The sequence below is a fragment of the Chaetodon auriga genome, chromosome 15 (genome assembly GCF_051107435.1).
Source record: "Chaetodon auriga isolate fChaAug3 chromosome 15, fChaAug3.hap1, whole genome shotgun sequence".
In the NCBI taxonomy this organism is placed as follows: Eukaryota; Metazoa; Chordata; class Actinopteri; order Chaetodontiformes; family Chaetodontidae; genus Chaetodon; species Chaetodon auriga.
The window spans coordinates 24,710,684-24,734,448 of NC_135088.1; the positions used below are offsets into that span (position 1 = coordinate 24,710,684).

Sequence of the window (23,765 nt, forward strand, 5' to 3'; positions counted from 1 at the left end):
AAGCAGCACATTTTAAAATTAATTTACATTAATGATTTAACTGATTCAGATAATCAGATAAATGTTTAATATCAGATCTGGTAATTGGCCAGGTCAATAATCAACCAACCCATACATGTAAATATATACTGTATGTAATTTACTTATACTTTTGATGCTGAAGTATATTTACTGTAATATCAGATACTTTAAGACTTCTACTAAAATACTTTTCATATGGGTAACTTTAGCTCTTACCAAAGTCATATTTTAACACCTTAAGTATGACTTTTAGGTATTTTATAAAAAACAAAAACGGGTCAGCTGTTCTGTTCTTCTCTCAGCTACATATCATCAGCTCAATCGGTTCTGACAACATTCCACAATTATATATATATGTATATAACTATTAAATTTTTATTTGAAATGACAGTCTGATAAGATCGCATTTATATGTAGGGTTAACAAAATATTAAGAACATGTCTGAGCATAACCTAGTGCAGTTCAACAGTACCACAAATTACAGTTTCCAAAATGACCATTCAAGTAAACTATCATCTCTCTCAAACAGATTTAATAGAATATTAACATTTTAATCCTCATGAAGGGAGGATTTATAGCAGGATTTCTCATATACTGCATTAGTTTTACCCAGGTATGAGTGTTAAATGTGTTAAATGTATTATTATTCTCTGTTTTCGGCAGGACACACAAGGACCGGAGAACAGAGGTAACAAATGTGCAAAAATGTAAAACAACTAACTCCATTTCCTCCAGTTTCCAAGATAGCATGTAGTTTATTTACTCAGTGGCAATGTAAGAAATTGCATGTTGTAAAGCTTTAAACTTTGATCAACTGCAGCGTTACTTCAGATAAAAGTTAATGTATCCAATAAAACACTGATGTGAGACTTTCAAAACTCACTTGGTTTGTCAATGTTTTACTGGCAGCTCAAGTGACTATAACACTTTAATAGTCTAGTAATTAGTAATGTGTGTAGCATAAGTATATTGAAAAATAAACATGTCGAGACAAGTAAGCCATAAATGTACCAATACTGTTTTTCAACAATTGGTGTAAATGACTCATTGCTATAAGAAAACAAATTTGCTAAATATATTATAACTTTTTTCTTTTGTCTAGAATCCACAAACTGGAGGTCAGATGACTGCCGCACTGAGCAAGTGACCAGTTCCACTAATCTGGAAGCTGATGACGTTGCTGATCTGGAAGACTCTTTAATCACAAATTTGTGTGATCTCCATAATGCCAACCATTCATCCCAGTGCTATGGACACACAAGTGAGATGCATCACTCTGGACTTAATGTTGAATCAGAGCCTGAAGAGCCTATTCACATGGATGCATTTGTTGAGCACCTACCTGCATTTGTTGAAGAGGGGACTTTAGATGATAATGCGTTATTTGATGATGATCTGTCATTTGATGATGACCTATCATTTGAGGACAGTTTAGAGCTAGACCAAGAGGAGGGAACAGAACCCAAAAGCTCTACAAACACTGGAGATCGTCCACTTTACAGAAATGCACCAATTTCTGTTGCAGAGAGTCTTCTCCTCATAATGACTTTTGCAAACAGACACAAAATAACAGGAAAAGCTCTCAGTGACTTGCTTACACTAATCTCTCTGCACTGCCCCTCTGATATCCAGACTGAATGTCTTAAGAATTTACACAAATTTAAACAATTTTTTGACGATTCCTCCTCTCTGCTTTTGCACAAATATTGTAGTGCATGCTTCATGACTGTTGAGAGTGCAGACACCCAGTGTAAAACCTGTGAAGCCAAAGTGTTGATGGAGGGGTCAACTTCCTATTTCATTGAGGTTCCCATTGAAGCACAGCTGAAGAGACTGTTTGCTAAGGAAGGCTTTGAAGAAAAACTTAAGTTCAGGTTTAATAGACATAAAAAGTGTCATGACAGTTTTGAAGAAATATATGACGGAGAAGCCTATCAGAAATTTACTACTTGCAATGGGCCTCTCAGTGATTCCAGAAACATTTCTCTAATGTGGAACACAGACGGCATACCCATTTTTAAGTCTTCAAAGTTTTCTGTTTGGCCTATTTATTGTGTCATAAACGAGTTAAACTTTGTTGAACGCACTAAACGAGAAAACATGATATTTGCAGGTCTTTGGTTTGGGGACTCAAAGCCGTCAATGTTGACATTCCTTGAACCACTAAGTGACACTCTGAACAAAATCGAAAGAGATGGAATTTCTGTTCAGTTTGCAGGAGCTCAAGAACCTTTCATATGCAAAGCCTTTACCATTGCAGGAACCTGTGATTTGCCCGCAAAAGCATTGGTGCTTAATACTGTTCAATTCAATGGACAGTTTGGGTGTCTAAAGTGTGAACAGCCAGGTCAAACAGTGAAGACAGGAGAAAGAGGTCATGTCCATGCCTTTCCTTTCCAGAAGACAGATCCCAAAGGCCCGCCTCGTACCCACAAGGGGTTTGTAGATAATGCTAAGATGGCACATGATTCCAACAGCATTGTACGTGGGGTGAAGGGACCTACCTTTCTCAGCAGACTAAAAAGCTATGATTTGGTCTTGGGTACAGGTATAGACTATATGCACTCTGTACTACTGGGAGTAATGCGTCTATTGATGTTTTTGTGGTTTTCCACAGAGTTTTCCCACTGTGCATTCAGTATGGTTAGATCAATCAGAGAAGTTGACAAACGGATGAAAGAAATAAGGCCACCGTTTATGATTAGATTCCCTCGTTCTGTGTCTTCTCACAGAATGTTCTTTAAGGCATCTGAGTATCGGTCCATTTTGCTGTTTTTTGGGCCAGTTGTATTCCGAGGCATTCTTGCAGGACTGTTCTACAACCATTTCCTGCTCCTTAGTGAAGCAATCTTTATTATTTTGATGGAGTCAGTAACCCCTGCGCAAATGGATCATGCTGAAAAACTACTCTGGAATTTCTGTTCTCAAATGAGTGGACTTTATGGTGAACGATACATGACAGCCAATATTCACTTACTTGTCCATTTAGCCGATAGTGTAAGAGCTCTTGGACCTCTGTGGACACACTCTTGCTTTCACTTTGAAGACAAAAATGGGTACTTGCTTCGTCTTATACATGGGACCCAGAATATACCTCTCCAAATGGTGAATGCTGTAAAGACTATACAGTCTCTCCCTAGCATCACACAAAACATAAAGCTTAACACAGTAGCTACCGAGTTTTTGGCAAGAATGACAAATGGCATTAGTTATCAAACAAGTAATGTTGTCAATAGTGTGGCCATGTTAGGGGCATCATTAAATAGATCTCTTGAAACTGATGATATGTCTCTTCTGGAACAGTTTCTTGGTCAGGGTTTACATAATAATGTTGTCAAGGCATATAACAGAGCCCAAATAGGGAAAGTCGTGTACACTTCCAAGCAGTATGTCAAAGCCAAAAGACGGAACAATTGCACAGTGTTATTTTGTGATGGTATGCAGATCAAATATGGCCAGATTGAATTATTATGTTCCTACAAAGAAACCAGCGAAGGTCAAAATGAGATAAACTTGCATTTGTGGATGAATTTGCAGTTGCAAGCATAAATCTTCTACAAGATACTTTGACAGGTGGGACATGTTTCCATATTGTGAGCCTCATGGAAGTTCTTGTAAAAAGGACAGTAGTTGGACTTGAAAGTATTTTGGGCAAGCTGATGTTCATTGATTTGTCCTCAATGCCTGGTATTGTGTTTGCTGCACAATTCCCTAACAAACTTGAAAGAGACTAAACATATTATGAAGTCAAAGACGTGATCTTATTTTGAACAGAAGAGCCCATTATTTTTCCAACTAGTTGAAATTCCTTAATGAAAATGTAAAATCTCAAGTTGATGGACAAATAGTTTGTATTGTGATGCCATACCTAGACAAATGTCAGTGATCTCAACAGTTTTATGTGGGCAAATCTGTTGTTACACAAAAAGGTCACTTTGGGGCTTAACATGAGAAGACACATACATCTGAATATACTACATTGACTCATTAATGGTCTGAGTTTTTGGCAGTTAAACTTTGATACAGCTGAAATGTTGAAATTGTAACTTCATTGCTCTCAGGTTACCAATAAATTGCTATTGTTTTTATTTTACAATGTGTTTTATGTGGTTTGTTAAAAAAAAAATGAATTACGTGCAGTGGAATACTTAAAACTATTCATAGAAAATATAATTAATATAGAAGCAGAAGGTCTTTTCAGCCTACAATCATAGATTTTCAATCAATTCATTCTGCATACAATAATACATAATTTAAAAAAAAAAAACATGTGGATTACATCCTCTGGGTGTTTGAATGTTGTTAACGCCTTAAAAAAATGGACATCAAAACCGGCTACTTTTTGCTGCGTACTGTAACAGCTGGTTGTTGTCATTGAAACATTGTTGCTTCCCTGAAGTGGAGTGATATGCTGTGATAAGGCTTTTTAGAATAGTAGCTGTAGTATACGCTCATTATATCACAGTTAACAGCCAATCAGATTGCTGGATTACACCTTCCGTTTTATAAATAAATATACTATATATGTGTGTGTGTATATATATATATACATATGTGTGTGTATATATATATATACATATGTGTATGCATATATACATATGTATACACACACACAAGTATATACATATATACACACATACATACGTATATGTATATGTTATATATAATTTTAGGGCACTGAAGTTACAATGGCCCTTTCTTTTTGACTGTGAACAAAAGCTGGTCCAAGAAGTCAGCAACATATTTTTGTGGGAATCTTTATTTTGCTGGAATTGGCAACAGACAAATTTGTGCTCATGACCCATTACTTACGCAGACATTTCATGTGGCTGCCATTAAAGCCAGTTGTCATTACTGTTTGTCTTCCAACAAATTACCCAAACATGTACAAATGTATGTAAGGAGAGGATAACAATACTCCCACTTTGAACAAGTAAAGTATTTACCAATGTATTAATCAATTAGAAAACCATGATACATTTATATATTTACATAAAGTTTTATGTCAGACTAAGTAACCCAGTTATTGGTTTACTGTGAATGAGACAATGATTTTGCGTTTGCTCAGTTTTGTCCTAACGCTGCTTGATGACCACCAGATTCTTCAGCATGTCGAAGGAGTTTCCATCAGGCTCAAGCGAGACCACACCCTGCTCCTTGCTGTACACTTTGAGGAAGCCATTGTGGTCAAGACCCACCACTTCAGCCTCCAGTCCATCCTCACTCCAGAGACGCACATGAGTCCCGCTGAGGTTAGAGCACAGAGAGCCACTGTCACAGTTCTGATTCAGGATATTATTATAGGGTTTAGGACACTTTACAAAACTCTGCAACTGAAAGAGGTTTCCTTCTAAGCTTAGTCCAACAGTGGGAGCCTTTAAGACTAAGATGACCCACCACCTCCTGCACTAATTTCTGAACAGTCCAGATGTATATGGAAGATTTAAAATGCCTAAACCCAGACATCAAAGACATAAAGTGAAATTCTGTCAGATGTAGGCATTTACTGTATCATAATAAAATAATAAACTTGTTTTTTGTCTAAAATAACTGAATAACTGTTTTTTCATTGTGACATGAAATTTTCATGCAACATTAAATCACAACACAGAAAATCAAGTGAAGAGGTATATTGCATGTCATTTCAATACTAAATGCAAAGTATTATCATCAGTTTTCATGGGATGCAAGGGAGGGTGACAAAATAAGAAACAATCAAGTTGTTCGGGGACCATGGGCAGACATTTCACATTACAACAATTTCCTGTGGGCTTGCCAGTCACAGAGACACTACTATTAACTAATATGGACTGTTCAGTTTTAAGGGATGCGTTGTGCAGTACAATGCTGAACACTTTGAGTGTCTGCGCAGCTAGTTAGATAGCTCAATAGTGTTAGCTTATCGTAAACACTGACTGGTCTACTAGAGGAGGATAAGTTAATACTATTAGATTTCTGCAAGGTATGAATACAAACTATTTGTGCAGTCTTATATTCATAAATTGTATTTAAGACAATTAGGCACCACCATAATTAAATGGAGTAATAGTGGGCAACCCATATAAAATCTGATATAAAATAGTCCTCTACTTTTAATCACTTCAGAAGCATGCTAATTTACCATAAATAACTCGTTTTTAAATTATGAATATGGATATATGTCAAAGTTATGTGGTCAAAATAAAAATATTAATATATTAATATTAATATTGTTAATCCTTTCTGACATATACTCAACTGAAAAAAGTACAAAGCCAATATATTACTTCAGCAACTACATTGATTTTTGTAAATATAAGCTTATTCTCAATTTCATGCCAGCAACACATTTGAAGTTGCGACAGGGGAAACAGAGCTGGGAAAGTTTGGGACACTTCACAGGTAAACAGGTTCACTGGTAACAGGGTGATAGTATCATGATTGGGTATGAAAGGGACATCCTTCAGTTGTTCACAAGCAAGGATGGAGCGAGGTTCACTACTTTCTGAACACATGATTGTAAAAAGGATATTATGATATGGGCTAACGAACACTTTGGAAAACAGTTGTCAAAGCATTTGCAGTTTTTATCATTAAACATTTAGATGTTGTTACATTTAGATACAGGAAGGCTGCCACAAACGATTATTGTGATATTCGACTAGTCACCAATTATTTTTGCGATTAGTCGACTTGTCGGATCATACGTAAATTGCAGCTTATCGCACCAGCCTGCAGCTGCTCTTATATAACCATCATTAGCTTCCAGCTTGAAGTGTCTAAGGTATGTGCTAGCTAAAAATAAAGACAATTAAGATGATAGTTCATTCAACTTTTAATGAACTTTGTAGCGACAAACAATTCTTTAAATGTAGCATAAAGTGCAGCTGAGTAAAATAAGGACAAGGCACTGGCCTAAAGAACACAAAAATAAATACTTCATTTGTCTCTGGCATGAAACATAGCTACATTTTCACGTATTGAATAGTACAAAATCAAATGAGGTAGGCACCTGAAACTAGGACATTATCCACAAAAATTAAGTTTTGGTCTCACTCAAATATAACAAAAGTGCATTTTGTGCTCAGTGCTCACAACTGTATTCAACTTTACTGCACTCTGACTCTGATATAATCCAATTTACACAAGGCTCTTGTTCATAGCCAGGAAAGTTAGCATTTCTACATGTGCCAGAGAAAGGCTTGCTCTCTTTTTTTATGTGTGGTAAGGCTAATGAAATCGTTATCGTTAATGTTAACGTTTACAGCTATCAATATAAGTAAATAGCTCAATGTTTACGTTAATGTTAGCGACTAACTAGCCAATTAGCTTATGGAGACGACTGTCCACTGTCACTCTTCGTTGTCAGAAGTTGAACCAGCCACAACGACGTGCTTCCTTCCTTCCTTCCTGGTTGCCATGATACTGGTCAGGCAGTTCAGTGACATCACGGCTGGCGCCGATTACCACTACTGCGCATGTGCGTCAAGGACAGAAAGGCAGACAAGGCAGCGGAGGGTACAGCGACAGTTTTGAGAGAAAAACAAAGCTTAAAAAAAAAAAAATAGACGACGCATCGACAAGTTTGATAGTCGACGTAGTCGTGACTAGTCGACTAATCGTGGCAGCCCTAATATACAGACTGTTGACCCAGCATTCACAAACTGTCCTCTTGCTTTGATTACAGCTTTGCACACTGTTGGCATTCTCTCAACTAGGTCTCCCTGTGAAGAGAGATGCTGGGCAATTTGTTTTCTTCTGGTGTTCTAATTCATGTGATTGACTGAAATGAATAGGAAACACAAAAAAAAACTACACATAATTTGCTTTTGAATAAAATGCATTTGTGAATCGAACTGTGGCAGGGGAGTCTCCACCTCCACAGAAATGCAGTGAAGTTCATAAATGACAAGCATTAAATGTAGGTTCAATAGTGTGAATAAATGTAACAACATCTAAATGTGTTTTTGCTGATTGCAATTAAATTTATTCAAAACAAGAAATATTTGTATGTGAAGCAGAAATACATTAAATAAATATGTGAAACTTCATTTTTGAATATGTGGATTTTTTACAACATTTACATGCAACGATAAGTATTTATGTGCATTGAAAATATTCTCATAGACAGAATCATTTATATATAAATCACGAAATGCATTTGGGAATCCTTTTGTGTGCATTCATGAAGAGATTCATCTGATTCTACACAGTGGGGTGTCTGCAATGCTCACCTATGGAGCCATCTCTTGTAGTAGGTGGGCAGGATGGCATCTGGGCCTCCTTGTTGGAAGCTGTTGATGAGTGCCTCTAGGCAGCTGACAGTCCGAGCGATGAGCTGGGCACAGCTAAGCGGCTGCAGGCTGCTGGTATGCTGTACGTTGTAGTGCTGGATCAGGTCATTGATGCACACAGTTGGGTTACTGTTTGTCACATTGAACCCACAGCCTGTAGGGCACATTATGTTCAAGAAATATTAGAAGAAGAAGAAGAAGAAGAATCAGAGGGACAATCCCCTTTATTGTCACACAACATACATGCGAACACGCCATGCAATCGGTGAAATTTGTCCTCCGCATTTAACCCATCTTATTCATCCTTCCTCCGCGGCAGACCAGGAGCGGTGGGCTGCCATCCGACCGGCGCCCGGGGACCCAGTTTCCTTTGTCACCATTGGTCAGGTGGTGATCTTCTTGCATGTTTTTAGTGGGGGTTATTTAAGGAGGATACCCCAGGTGAACACAGACAATGGACCACTTTTGATTAACCAACTGATACATGGGCTATTGCATATTAAACAGCCTACATGCTGTATGTTTACACTTACAATATTGAGAGAGCCCATGTCTTGTAAGCTTGTAAGAAGATAGGTAGTTCAACAATAGTTTGATGACATATTTTGCAAACCAATGGTACAATGTTAATATTTGACCACTTCCTTTCTCTTTAACTTGTTTGATTTTAATCTCTTACTTTTACATGCCATACTCATAATTTCAGCAGTTTCCGTGGCCACCACTGTTTTTTAAGAAAGCTACTTTCCTAATGTTTTGTTAGTAGGGTTTTACTTGGCTGGTTTTTAGTTTGGACGTTTGGGGGTTTTGTGTGGTCCCTTATTAGGATAAAAGTTTTTACTTACACAAATATAAATGTCATTTTCAGATCTAGACTCTTATCACTAGATTCAGTTGTTTCACAACTTCGAAAACCAAAACAGGAATTCAATCAGACACTCTCTGAGGTATTTTTTATGATACACATCCTGCTGAGACATTTATCTACAGAACTAATATCATGGGCCAATTAATAGGCATCTTTTGAAATATTGAAGGGTTCAACTCATCAAGAAAAAAAATACTGACAAATCAAAAGAGACAGACTCAATTGTTAGTGTCTCTAAGACAAACTCTAGAGCCCTGTATTGAAGGTTCCCCCATACGGAAAGCTATAAGGCATTGTCCTGCTCTGTCTGTCTGTCTGTCTTGCATGTAACATGCATTCTTGAGTTAAAGGAACTCTGAGACATTGTTCTTTAGTAACCGATTTTGAATTAATTTAAATTAGTTGTTTAATCAGTCCAGCTAAAATGATGTAGCAGATTTCTTTTTTTCATGTTAAGTATAACTTTGACATCTCTTCTATGTAAAATTAAGCCCACTATAAAATCAATCATTTGAACCTCTTTTTACCATGGAACAACATTGCCTGGTGAAAATTACGATACGATACGATACGATACGATACGATACGATACGATACGATACGATACACTTTATTGTCCCCATGGGGAAATTTGTTTTGGACTTGTATGCTGCGCACAACATGCCTCCACAGTGTGATAAAACAAACAACATAATGAATTGCACATAGTCAACATTGCACATACACAGTGGTGTCAAAAGTACACACATTTGTTACTTAAGTAAAAGTATAGATACTGCAGTTTAAAAACACTCTGGTAAAAGTTGAAGTATCACCTTGACATCTTTACTCAAGTAAAAGTGAAAAAGTATGTGCTCAAAAACCTACTTAAAGTATAAAAGTATAAAGTAACCTTTAAAAAATAATAATAAATTAGTTGATGCCACTATATACGTAGATTGGAAGCTTAATTTGAAACTGATTATACGTGTGGTCCAAAACACAGCATTATCATAAACCCATTACTGTCAAAGACAAAGCAACAAGAGGAACATGTTCTTTCTCAAACTTTATTGGAATTCAATTAGACGTCCAGAGGTAGCGGGTAGAGGTAGAGGTAATGACCTCTCATTACATGCAAACCCATAAATGGCATAACATGCGCTTTCAGGAGTGAATTGTTTCTGACTGCTTTAACATCCTTTGCTCCCAGGGTATGTCAGGTCGGTTACCAAGAAAAAAAAAACAAACAAACAAATAAAACAAATCTCAAGAGGTATTCAGGCCTGCAAAACTGCCAGAACACTTGGGTGAAAAGACATTCTATGTAGCCCAAGTTTGTGTGTGTGGAGAGAGAGAGAGAGAGAGAGAGAGAGAGAGAAAAACAGCTTTCCTCTATATGTTTTTTCAAATTTGACGGAGAGTTTTTAAAAGCCAAAATGACGTGTGTCTTCGGGGTGCAGAGTTTGCACTGCATTTGCCAGGAGTCGTTTTTGCTTCCGACGATTTCAAAAAATTCTTTTAGATAAGGCCACGGGTGAGGAAGGTCTCCGTCTCCATCTCCTGTTTCCGACCTCTCAGATGTTTCGCCATCCTTTTCCAACTCAGACATGATTGATGCGTGCCATATATTTCGCGTGTGTAGATTGTAGATCACTTGCTTGCTTACGACCTAGCTTCTGTTCTGACGACTTCCTTTTGTGTCAGCACAAATGGGATGAATCATCTAACCAATGAGCGTTTGTTTTATATGATTCATTCAATTACACTTGACCTCATAGGTGAGGATTGGCGCCACTGATCTGTATTGGATTGCGCACACGATGTAAAAAAAAAATTATAATTTAAAAAAAAAACCAAAACATTAAACTTAAACCAAGAGTAACGAGACCGTTCATTTTAAAAATGTAAGGAATAGAAAGTACAGATACTTGTGTGAAAATGTAATGAGTAGGGGTCAAAAGTAGGCAGAAAAAATAGTAATGGAGTAAAGTATAGATACCTAAAAAGTGTACTTAAGTACAGTAACGAAGTATTTGTACTTCGTTACTTGACACCTCTGCACATACAAATACATAACACATATTGCACATTGCACATATTGCACATACCCTGTGGTAAAAACCCATAGAAATATTGCACAATCCCTGCAGCCTCAAACAGCACTATTTAAAAGTTTAATGGAGGTAGGAACAAATGAATTTTTAAATCGGTTAAGTTTTAACCGATTTAAAAATTCATTCATTCAAGTTTACAGAGTTCCCCACTGTAAACTTAACCAATTTAAAAATTAATTTGTTCCTACCTATTTAAAAATTCATTTGTTCCTACCTCCATTAACCTTTAAATAGTGCTGTTAGAGGCTGCAGGGATTGTGTTGTTTGAGGCTGCAAAATTGTGAATAAGATCTCAGTAATCATTATGTTCATGATTATGTGTAAGATTTGTTTGTTAGTGTACTGGGTAATCAACCCCTTCCATTTATTAGGACTGAATTTATGTTTGTGTCAGTTCAGCAGTAAGATGTTCAACAATGCCTTTCATGAATGCTTGAAATACACATTATTACAAATAACTTGATGTTTATGTCTTTATGAATTGACAGTGATCATAAGAGTGTGTGCCTGCTGCGCATACACATAGGAAGTTAGATCATTTTATAAAATAGAAGAAGTCACATTTTTTTTCAAACAAAGAAAAATTATTAGGTGAAGGTGTATCACAGTCTGAACGCCAAAGATCATCCTCCACCTCCAAACACATCCAATTTGACAGGAGTAAAACCGTCTGTGCTCAGCCTCGCTCTCTTGGTTTGTCACTTATTTAGCTCATTTCTCTTTTTCCTGTTTTTCAGAACTAGTTTTACATTAAATTTTGCTTGCCATGTTAACTAGTCTTAGTTTTCTATGAGTTTTTCTTTGCATTTTTGTGTCTCTAGCCTACATCAGTGAAAGCTAAGCCAGTTTTCTTTTTATTTAAAATTTTCATACTTCAGTCAAGTTTTGATAATAACTTGTTGGCTGGCCAACAAGATTTTATAAGTTTATTTAAATTAGTTTAGTTAAGAAAGAAAATTAGTAGAACTTCTATCCAACCCAGTTCAGACGGATCAAGATTCATCAGATTTAGCACCTGCCTACCTGTCGCCAAGAGCAACAGTGGGACACAGTGTAATGCCTCACTGGGAAACCTAGGAGCCCTGGACCCAAACAAACGTACCTAAGTCTGAACCCACACTGCAAAGAAAGAATGCAACACCCTTTCATCTGCTGCGATAAGAGTTGATGTCAGACAGCAGGCCTACTTTGAATACTTAATTTTAAATAACAGAAAGTTGCATTAGTAAACTAGTTCCCTCTAATTTGGGACGTAACCAAAATGTCATGGTACGATAATACCTTGATATTAAGTCCACAAATCAATATTGCATATTACAAAGAAGAAATAAAAATTACTTAAAGTGCTGGCGCTTTCCATCTTCCATAAAATAAAATAAAAGTAGCCAGCATGACCTAATTTCAAACAATTTCAAAACAAAAACAATGCAGCATTTTAGCATTTCAGTATCAGACATTTTGTAAAATAATTCAAAGAGCTGTTCCATCAGGTGACCACATCCATGATCAGTTTATGTAGTAGCAGGTTTAACAGTCTCTGTTTGGTGGTCAGCACAGTTAATGGTTAATGTCAATGATAGCTGTTATTTTTCATGTCGAGCTCCCACTCCAGAACAGCAGATTTCAAAACCTCAGCTATGTTTACCTCTTGGTAAAGAGCTAGAATCTTTAGTAGCTGTGCGACTAAAGTGTGGCCTTGATGGAATTGTATACATTGCTGTTGACCACAGAAAATGGCCTTAAGTATTTGGCTATATATATTCATAGATGCATCTTGTTATTTCTTCTGTTCTTGGGCTGTTATGGGGATGCAGGGCTCAAAATACTTTTTCAGGCTCCTCTGGCCTGGATGAAGCATTTTTGCACAACAAGTTGTTGTTGTGATTTGAGTCTTTCTGGGTGGCAATGTGCAAAATGACTTCTCATGTTTGATGTGTTTCCTGCGGTGTGGTTCCCTGTCATTTGGCAGTATTTGCATATTGTTTTGCATTTGTCAGTTTCCTTTTCATCATTGTCAGTTCTTGATGCCGGGAAACCAAAATGCTGCCACATATCAACTGTAAAAGTCAATGGAGCATCGTCAATCTCTTTTTCATTATCGGCACATTCATCCATCATTTTCTCGCTGGGTTTATTTTTAGCAGTACTTGGCTAAGGATAATATGAGTCTGTCTTCTTGGTTACTATGACTTTCATCCACAACACGCCCTCTGCTGTACAAAAACAAAACTATTTTCCAAAAGAGTAAATAATGATTTAACGTCATGGTAGATAGCGTCACAGTCCCTGTATTAGTTATTTTGTGATATCACGAGATTCGATACATCATTACATCCCTAACTCAAAGTAATTAATTACTTGTCGTGCCCCATATAATTTGAATTAGAGTGCAAGTTAGATATAAAGAAGGCATTCCTATGCAGTGCATTGTGGATGGAGACTTTAATTTGGTTTTTCACCCTTGAATGGATTGCTCATCATCCAAATCAATTTCACTATCAAAAGCAGCCAAATTACTAATCCAAGGCCTGAAACACGTAGGTATAACTGACTTACGGCAAACAATTCAACCAACATCCAAAACAAAGAGATTTCAGGAAAACATAATAAATATATGCATTTCAAAATTCACATTTCACAAGATACAATGCCTACAATCGCCTGGATGAGTGGATACTCCACAATCTAGACCCACTGTAATGTGCTGTCTTATGCATTATACTGTAACATGCTGAAAAAATAAAAACTTCCCATAGGGAGGGCTTTTTAAATTACATGCTAAAAGACCCTATATTTATTATAAGAACAATCCTGTTTCCCAAAAAGTTGGGACACAGCAAAATGTAAATAGAAAAAGAATGTGATGATTTACAAAACATTGAAACCACATATTTAATTGAGGATAACACAAAGGTTGAAACTGAAAAATGTCATTGTTTCTGAAAATGACATCCTCATTTAGAATTTCTTACAAGGTACACATTTCAAAAAAATTGCTGGCCAAAAAATTGGTTATGTTTACTACTCTGCTGCATCAACTCTTCTTTTCCCAACACTTTGTATGCATTTGAAAACTGAGGAGCCCAGTTGCTGTACGATGTGATGTATGATTTCAGCTGCTTAACAGTTCCTGGTGTCCTTTGTTGTATTTTATGTTTCATAATGAGGCAAAATTTTCAATGTATGACAAATCAGAACTGTAAAAAGGCCAGTTTAAAAAACAAAACATCCACAATGTGGTTTGGCATTGTCTTGCTGAAAACATATGTTGCTCCAAATCCTGTATATATCATTCACCATTCATTAATGGTGCTTTCATGTGCAGATCACCCATGCATCCTCATACCATTATGGATGCTGTCTTTTGAAGTGTACACTGATAACAAGCCGGGTGTCCATGATTTCCAAAATAAATTTTAAATTTTGACTTTTTTGGCAGTGTTTCTAGATCTGGTTTATAAACTGCTTCCTCTTTGCATGGTAAAGTTTCAACTTGCACTTGTGGATGCAGTGACAAACTGTGTTAACAGACACTGGTTTGTAGAAGTGTCCCTGAGCCATTGCAGTGATGTCCACTACTGAATCATGTTGTTTTTTCAATGCAGTGCCATCTGAGGACCCGAAGATCATGGCCATCCAATACTGTTTTCGAAATGTCTGTACTGAAATGTCTCATTTTCAACATTATATAGTATATAATGTTGAAAACAATGAAATTGCTTATTTTCAACATAATGTGTTTTAAAAATTATATCCTCATTTAGAATTTGATGTAAGCCCTGACGTGTCCTGTACCAAAATGTGAAAAAAGGAAATATATGAAAAATTGCATCGACTGATCTGACACTGAAAGAGAACACCTCATGTTCTTTTATTCAGTGTTTCCTGGTTGACTTTACTTTTTACCATTTTGAATAAGACATGTTAAGTAAGTGATAAATTCATTAGAGTGATCTTCAGAAGGTAAACAAAATTGCATTTAATCTCTTTAATTTAGCAGTCATATTAAATGGTATGTTTGGTGTAACCTGCACATCAACAAAAAAAATTATTTACTAGCTTTGGACCATTCAGTCGAACTTCACAACAGATCATTGTGTGTATATTTTTTTCACCTTTTCCAAAAGGTCAAGAAGATCCATGTTTACCAATTTTATATTGATTAGCACTGATCAACAGCATATTAGTTGAAATTAATCAGTGACTATGAGTTTAAAGAGCTGACTTTAAACTTTCACAGGTTTGAAGGTGAACATGTCATACTGGGGGAACATTTGAGGAATTATAGCCTTTCCCCTCTAATTTCTGAACAGTGCAATTGCCATTTCAAGAAGAGCCACCATCTTTTTCCAATTTGAAATTTATAAGCAAATTAAGAAATCAGAAGTGGTATTAGACCATTCATGTAAAGAAAGGGTTCATTGACATGAATGAAAAAGAGAACTGTCAATAAAAGTCTTCACTCTCCAGTCTGTGATAAAGGGGAGTTCTTACCTATGAGCAGATGAAAGGTTGATCCTATTACAGTGGAAGTCACCAGCACTCCCCCGAGCTTCATTAGTTTACCGTAGTAGATATCATTGGGCCACTTCACCCTCAGGTCTATGTCCTGACGAAGATTGAAATGTATTCAACATCATCAGTCATTAACATAAGACATTTATAGCTTAAGACATTTGTTTAATTAAATACCCATTGACTTTGATATACAACCCCTCTGAGACATAACATGGCAGTGATACAACATGATGTTGTGTTACTATAGACATAAGCGTCAGGTGTATTCAGATGTACAGCATATGGGCCAAATCACAGGAGATGTGTAAGCTAATACAGTCTGATAATATCCTAATGTTGAGGAAGCTGGTGCAGGAAAGTGTGAAGACTGATACCTGGTATCCTGGAAGTGTGCGAACAGCCTCCACCACTGCCAGAGCAGCCAAATGCTGCAGGAAAGGAATCCTCTGTCCAAGCCTGGAGCTCAGATCAACCTGGACCCTTAGAGTGAACATGGCACAACCCAGAGGACTGAGCCAAGCATTCCTACCCCGACCTGTAGCAGCAGCAAACACAGAAAACATACAAGGGGACGCTAAGTGGTACCAAACACCTGTTACATACTTCTGACATATAAGATCAATGAAAACCCAAATTAATGCAATTGAAACTCATGTATGTTAAATCAATTGACATATGTGTGAATATTTTGTATGCAGGTTTACAGTATGCTGGAGCACTGACCTCTGCCCTGGCTTTGTCGAGCAGCTACACTTATTAAGCCCACATCCTTTGGTAAATGAAGAGTCAGTCTGAAAGGAAACAAGAATGATGAACACAGAAAACGAAGACAGTGGAAATGATGGTTGCCATGTCTTTTTTTCTTGCTGGGATTCAAGCCCTGAAGGTGCAGAAACTGATTGTGTTTGTGCCGGTTTATTAGGGTTTAAACTCTGAATAGACAGAACCCTCTTATTATAATTAGGGCTCAAGCCCTGAAAGGTCACCATCCTATTGTGTATATGTTTATTATTTTTTTTCTACTACAACAACTGAAATTGCACGAGTTGGAATGAGCTAGAAACATGAAACTCTGCCCCATCACTGGAGATGATGTGTATGTGCTATTCAAGAAATATGAGCCCAATTGAATTGGACAGAATTTCACCAATTTAAGTGTACATGTTCTGGCGGCAAGTATTAATTAAAATTTGAAGAGCCATACTGATAAGTGCATGTGCCTTTGAGCAATCCAGATGAAACTCAATGGAGATATCCAGAGTGTCCTCCAAATATGATCATGGGGGCACACCTGGTGGAACTTTGAGTTTATCACTATAGAAATGCTACAGGCTTTGTGATGATGAAACAAGATAGGTCTCACTCCTTGTTTAAACATATCTAGCTGAAGCTACTCTGCTCACCTTTGTGAAGTCTGAAAGCTGCTTGTTGCTGCTTGTGGCTTTAATTTTGGCCAATTGAGCTGCTTCCTTCTTTTGAGCACAACCCAGGCTCACCGCTTGATGCAATGACCTAGATGCATGAAACTCGACCCAATAACTGGGTATGATGCGCAACTGTTTTCAACCACTTTGAATTTTAGATTTTTTTTAAACAGTAACATAAATAGAATTAGTTGGATTTTGATTATATCACCACCAAAATGGGTATGGAGCATTGCCGGACTAAGATACACATTTCTTTTATAACTGAAAAAGATTGGTTGGACAACATGGCCTGCATGAACCAATAAACTTAACAGGGGGTGGCAGTTGGTAGAAAAATGACCCTAACCTAATTAACGATTTCTCCAATCACCATAATTCTGGATACATATCTTTAGGCCGTGATTGCAAACAGCACGACCAAAGTATATTACATACTGTATAGGGAACACTAGAAATACCAAGAACATGTATCTCAAAATCAAGTGGAAAAAATTTTGTGAGGCAAGTATTAACCAAAATCTTAAGTGCCATCTTAATTACTGCAAGTGGACATGGCCTATTACACCGGGAAAATAAGTATTGAACGTGTCAACATTTTTGTCAGTAAACATATTTCTACAATTACAACTACAATTTGGCAGACACTTTTATGCAAAGCGACGTACATACACACACCGATGGCAGTTCTGGGGTTCAGTATCTTGCCCAAAGATACTTCGGAATGTCTACCTCCTGAGCCACAGCCGCCCCTAATGGGGCTACTGAAAATGAATTGTTCACCAGATGTCAGTAACAACCCAAGTAATCCACAAAAACAAAGAAATCAAAACAAATAACTCCATAAATTAAGTCATGTGAAATAAAGAGGAATGACACAGGCAAAAAGTATTGAACACGTGAACTGAAAATGATTTAATACATGGTAGAAAAGCCTTTGTTGATAATGACATCAACAAACACTTCAAGACGCCTCCTGTATGAAGAAAATAGTCACATTCATTGCTCAGGTGTGATTTTGGACCATTCTTCCACATAAACTCTCTCCAAATCTTGAAGGTTCCGCAGGCCTCTTCCATGAACTCTGATCTTGAGTTCTTTACATAGATTTTATATCGGATTTAAGTTGGGTGATTGACTGGGCCATTCTAGCAGCTTTATTTTCTTTCTCTGACACCAATTGAGAGTTTCCTTGGCTGTGTGTTTAGGATAATTGTCTTGCTGATGTCCTCCCTCTCTTCAGCTTCAGCATCTTTCAGCATGGATGGCAGCAGATTATTATCAAGAATATCTCTGTACATTTCTCCATTCATTGTTCCTTCAACTGAATGAAGTCATATCGTCCTTGGCTCTTGGACAACTCTTCGGATCATTCTTTTGACTCCTCTGTTAGAAATTTTGGGAGGAGCATGTGATCATGGCTGGTTTAAGGTGAAATTATGTTCTTTCCACTTCCAGATAATGGCCCCCAACAGTGCTGGCACTGGTATGTTTCATGGCTTTCCATGCCTTTTTGCACCTCCTCTTCTTCATGTGTTCAATAGTTCTTGTCTGTGTCATTCCACTTTATTTCACATAACTTAATTTATGGTCTTATTTGTTTTGATTTATTTGTATTTGTGATTACTTGAAAAATTCATTTCATTAGCCCTGTTAGAAATATATTTACTGACAAAAATGTAGACGCATTCAATGCTTATTTTCCCTGCTGTATATATTTGCTGATAACTGAAGATGCCTTTCAGCAATCCTGATTAAACTCACTCCGCGCAATTCATTCTTCACACACTGAAATACTCCTACTTGAAATTTTCATGGGTAATAATCCCTCAATGCAATGCAAGTGAACTGTGCTCACACAAATACAGTGAGTAGGTCAAAGTGGGAGAAAAAAATTGATTCACATAAGAATTGTATTCTTTTCTTCTATAAAAATGTATTTGTACATTGTTAATAAAATTAAGTTGACATAATGAAAAAGGCACAGTGCAGCACCTGGATGGTGTTCAGCATGCATGCATGCTGAACACATGCGTATGTATGCATGCATGCATGCATACATACACACATACACACATACACGCATCCACGTACGCATGCATGCACACACACACATTAGTAATTTTGTAGTTCATCTTCAAAGAAGAAGTCAAACAAGAAGTATCTTGTTAAAAACCACTATCAGCTATCAGCTATCAGCTATCATCTCCAGTAAACAAGTCCACCAAATTGCACCACATTATAAAACTTTCAGCTATTTCTGAGTGAGGTGAAGACAGTAACTTGGCCAATAGTCTGTTTCATTTCAAAACTCCTGTGCTCATACATCATTGTAGCAGAGTGTTTTCCACTGTGGGAGGCTCTGCAGACTAACTTTCAAAGGCATTTAGTGATACTGGACAGTAAATTACACTTTCATTTCATTATTTCCATACAGGTAGAAGACTGTAACGTGTTCAAATTAAAGTAGTTACCTTATTTAAACAAAAAAACTGTGATGGATGTTTGTAATGGAGTTGTTTGGGTTTGGATAAGGATTTCAGTGTTCACCTTTTCTCTCCCAGTTACCATTAGGGCTACAATGAAAAGTTATTTTCATTATCGTATTTTCTGTGGAGCTGCAGCTCTAATAGCGAAGAATGCTGCTACACAATGGGAAAAAAGAAAAAGGTTACTTGAGAAAGAAGGTGATTAAAAGCCACAGATACACAGAAAATGTGGACCCTCTGTGTTGTTGCTCTATTACTATCCATTTCATCTCCTTAGATCACTATGTGAGCATCGTCATCTACTCACTACAATAAGACCTGAACAATGACATGCGAAGTAGCATATCTGATAGAGAGAGGACACATTGTCCTCATGAGAAGACCACAGCTCTCTAAATCCCTGCTTCTGGACTCTTTGTTTTATGGGGCAGCTAAGCCACAGGGGTCACCCTCCCAGATACAGCAGGTCAGGAGGATAAACGCCCACTAGCAGAGTCAACTCTGAAAAAATAAAGGTGGAGGAGGACCTGTGATCATAAGCTATGGGCATGGCACCATCTTTCTAGCACAGACTCCAACACAGCAATAAAGCAGATGAATGACAGCAAACAAAAAGCAACAATTGAGTGATCTGCTTTCCATAAAACAGGCTTCTCACCCACCCAAGGCATGAACCTGTTAGCTGTTCCAAAACAGACCTGATAAAGACATTTTCCAACAGCATGGTGTCAGTCACTTTGGAAATAAAGGTGAGTTACATTCACAGGCAGATGTAAAGCTACAAAACCAGGATTGAATTAAACAGATTCTACTATTACATTTCCTAACATATACATAATCCAACTACTTAAATGGGTGGATTTGATGATGTCAGTTAAGATATGATTTTTCTAAAAGCCATTTATCCCCCCCACAAACAACCCTCTCACTTTCTAGATTAAAGTATCTCAAACTAAAAGATTATTTCTGCCATCGATGCTTATTTTGAAACAGGATTTGCTGTGCGTAAGCGTGTTTGGATTGATCATTCAGCAGCATCAAAGGGATGAGCAATAAGAGAGGACAAACTAATCTGTAAATGTGATTAATTGAGCTAATCCTATTTACTGAGGGACAGCAGAAATTATCATTTCCAAATTGCACTATTGGAAGTGATCAATGAGAGAGGGCTGCTCCATTACCACAGGGCAGCTGAGGTACCAATGAATGACCTTGATTTGATGACCGCTTGTCAGGACTATGCCTGCATGGTCTGGCAGAGGTTCTGGACAGCATCATCAATTAGGCTGACAACATACCTTGAAAGTTCCACTTTCTGTGTTTTTTAGACAAAGCAAGTCCTCTTATTGAGGTCCTGTTGTTTACATCACAGTATCTAACAGCTGCCATTCTGGGGGCAGAAAACATGCTTTTCCCTGATATAGTGCCAGTCAAAGGTTTAGACACACCTTCTCATTCAATGTTTTTTTTTTTTTCTACGTTGTAGATTAATACTGAAGACATCCAAACAAACAACACCCTTTGCTTTGATGACAGCTTTGCACAATCTTGGCATTCTCTCAATCAGTTTTATAAGGTAGTCACCTGGCATGTTTTTCCAATTCAACAGGTATACCTTGTCAAGAGTTAATTTCTGGAATTTCTTGCCTTCTTAATGTGTTTGAGACCATCAGTTGTGCTGTGAGGTAGGGTTGGTACACAGGTCTATACATTGAATAGCCCTATTTGATTACTGTTCTAATCCATATTATGGCAAGAACCACTCAACTAAGTAAAGAGAAACGACAGTCATTCATCAACATTACTTTACGGCATGAAGGCCAGTGAATCTGGAAAATTTCAAGAACTTTGAAGGTATCCTCAAGTGCAGTTGCAAAGACCATCAAACGCTATGATGAAACTGGCTTTCATGAGGACCGCCACAGGAAAGGAAGAGAGTTACCTCTGCTGCAGAGGATAAATTCATCAGAGTTACCAGCCTCAGAAACTGCAAGTTAACAGCACCTCAGATTAGAGCCCACATAAATGCTTCACAGAGTTCAAGTAGCAGTAGGGCTGGGCGGTATACCAGTTCACACCGAATACAGATGTATATTTTTGTTATGATATGAAATTTTTAATATACCACCACACCAGTGTATGTGACTACACAATGTTTGGAACGCTGCGACACGTGACACTGTTTCGGACAGACCGTTTTCAGTTTTGCGCTTCAAAACATGCATGGTGCGGGGTGTGGTGAAGGTAAACTGTAGTGCTCTGGTGTTACATTACGGTGAAGATGGATGGGATAGACACTGAAAGTTCCAAAATGGAAGCAGCAGAACTAGTACAACATGATGACACAGAAGAACTTATGCCAAATAGAGGAGCCGTGTCTGTTGTTTTTTTGGTTTAAAAAAAACAACTATTGCCGGGCTGAAGATCAGCGCCCTCCACATCAGCAGGTAACATGGGAAAAGCTAAAGAAAAATCGAGCCAAATGTCACTTCAAGGCACATTTGCTAGAGGGACTCCCTATGAAAGAAAAAGCAAACGGGGGATCGAGATTACAAACTCTATCACTATCCACCTAGCCAAAGACATGGCCCCGCTTAACACTCTAGAACAACAAGGCTTCAGGCAGATGATCAACACTTTGGATCCCAGGTATGAAATACCGAGCAGAAAATACTTCAGCCAAGTTTCAATCTTGTACTTGTTCAATACGAGCGCTGCCTATACAGGGGGCAGCATGAGATTCGCGCAATTCAGATGATCAATGCGTGAGCATAGGAAGCACCAATCCTAACTTGTAGCATACCAGAATGACGGGGAGAAACCTATGCCTAAAAGCCTCTACCAAGCATTGCCACCCAAACAAAACATAATTCATACAGCAATAAATTATATGTGCATGTAACAAAAGAGGAAAATAGCGTAGACGAAAAGAGCATCTGCTCATTTCACCACTTCGTGCAAACCACACAAGCCTGGTATCATTTGAAAGCAGAGAAGATGATCGACTGCAATCTCCCGTCTCTTCAGGACCTGTACACCTCCAGGACCCTGAGGCCTGCAGGAAAGGTTGTGGTTGATCACTCACACCCCGGACACAAACTCTTTGAGACACTCCCCTCCGGCAGGAGGCTGCGGTCCATCAGGACCAAAACCTCACGCCACAAGAACATTTTTTTCCCGTCTGCTGTCAGCCTTGTCTACAAGGCTTGAACCCCCCCAACACTCTTCACACCCCACCTCTGCCTCTACTTGTCACATTGACATTGCCATAACAGATTGTGTTTCTGACAAAAAAAAAAACAAAAAACAGACTTGTCTATATATATTTATATTGTTATATTTTTTACTTTTTAATAGCTTATTTTTAGCAGATGTGTCATGCACCAACTTCACCAGAACAAATTCCTCGTATGTGTAAAATCGTACTTGGCAATAAAGCTTTTTCTGATTCTGATTCTGATTTACATAAAGAGGAGGGGGTTTCTAGAGTGGATGGAGCGCTCTTCATGCGATATACTATCTCTAGGTTTGCTTCCTTCTGGATCGTCATTGGTGTTACTATGGTGAATTTGGGCACTGCCCCTCGAATCTCTTGACTCTGACTGGTTGATAGAGGTGTCGATCATCAAAATTGACCAATGGGTTGCTGAGCTATTGACCGGTGAAACTATGCAGTTAGTTCCACTGCTCGGTCTCATTTACACATGAATGAGCAGAGTGCTCACAGAGGACACTGAGCAGGTAGAGGCGTTATTTTACTGTTTTATTTACTGTTTTATTTTTTCTCATTTTGTCCTTTTATGGGAGATAAGAACAATAGTAAACAGAAAAAAAGGCTGAAAAAGTGTTTTCGACAGAGGAGTTTCTCCATATGCTTTGACGAGATAACGATACTCTGCCCAAATGAGCGCCTGGACATACCTGTCTTCTAGGGATGCACATGGTTAACCCTTTAACCGTTAACCGATAACAGTAACTCTAACCGATTAATACTAACGGTCAATTTTGTTTTTAAGCTACGTAATTCAATCAACTCATGGGGGCGTGTCGACAGGTGCAACACATGCCATCACGT

General features: G+C 37.8%; 1 protein-coding gene across 1 annotated transcript in view; it reads right to left on the bottom strand.

Moving 5' to 3' along the window:
* Positions 1-4,769: 4,769 nt before the first annotated feature.
* hlcs (holocarboxylase synthetase (biotin-(proprionyl-CoA-carboxylase (ATP-hydrolysing)) ligase)) overlaps positions 4,770-23,765 on the bottom strand; it is a 44,521-nt gene continuing 25,525 nt past the window's right edge. Inside the window, exons 7-11 of the mRNA XM_076750250.1 lie at positions 16,501-16,568; positions 16,152-16,312; positions 15,754-15,868; positions 8,236-8,449; positions 4,770-5,269 (exon numbers count right to left, since the gene is read on the bottom strand). Of these exons, the coding sequence (XP_076606365.1) occupies positions 5,098-5,269; positions 8,236-8,449; positions 15,754-15,868; positions 16,152-16,312; positions 16,501-16,568 (730 nt within the window). The 3' untranslated portion in view covers positions 4,770-5,097. The remainder of the gene's footprint in view (positions 5,270-8,235; positions 8,450-15,753; positions 15,869-16,151; positions 16,313-16,500; positions 16,569-23,765) is intronic.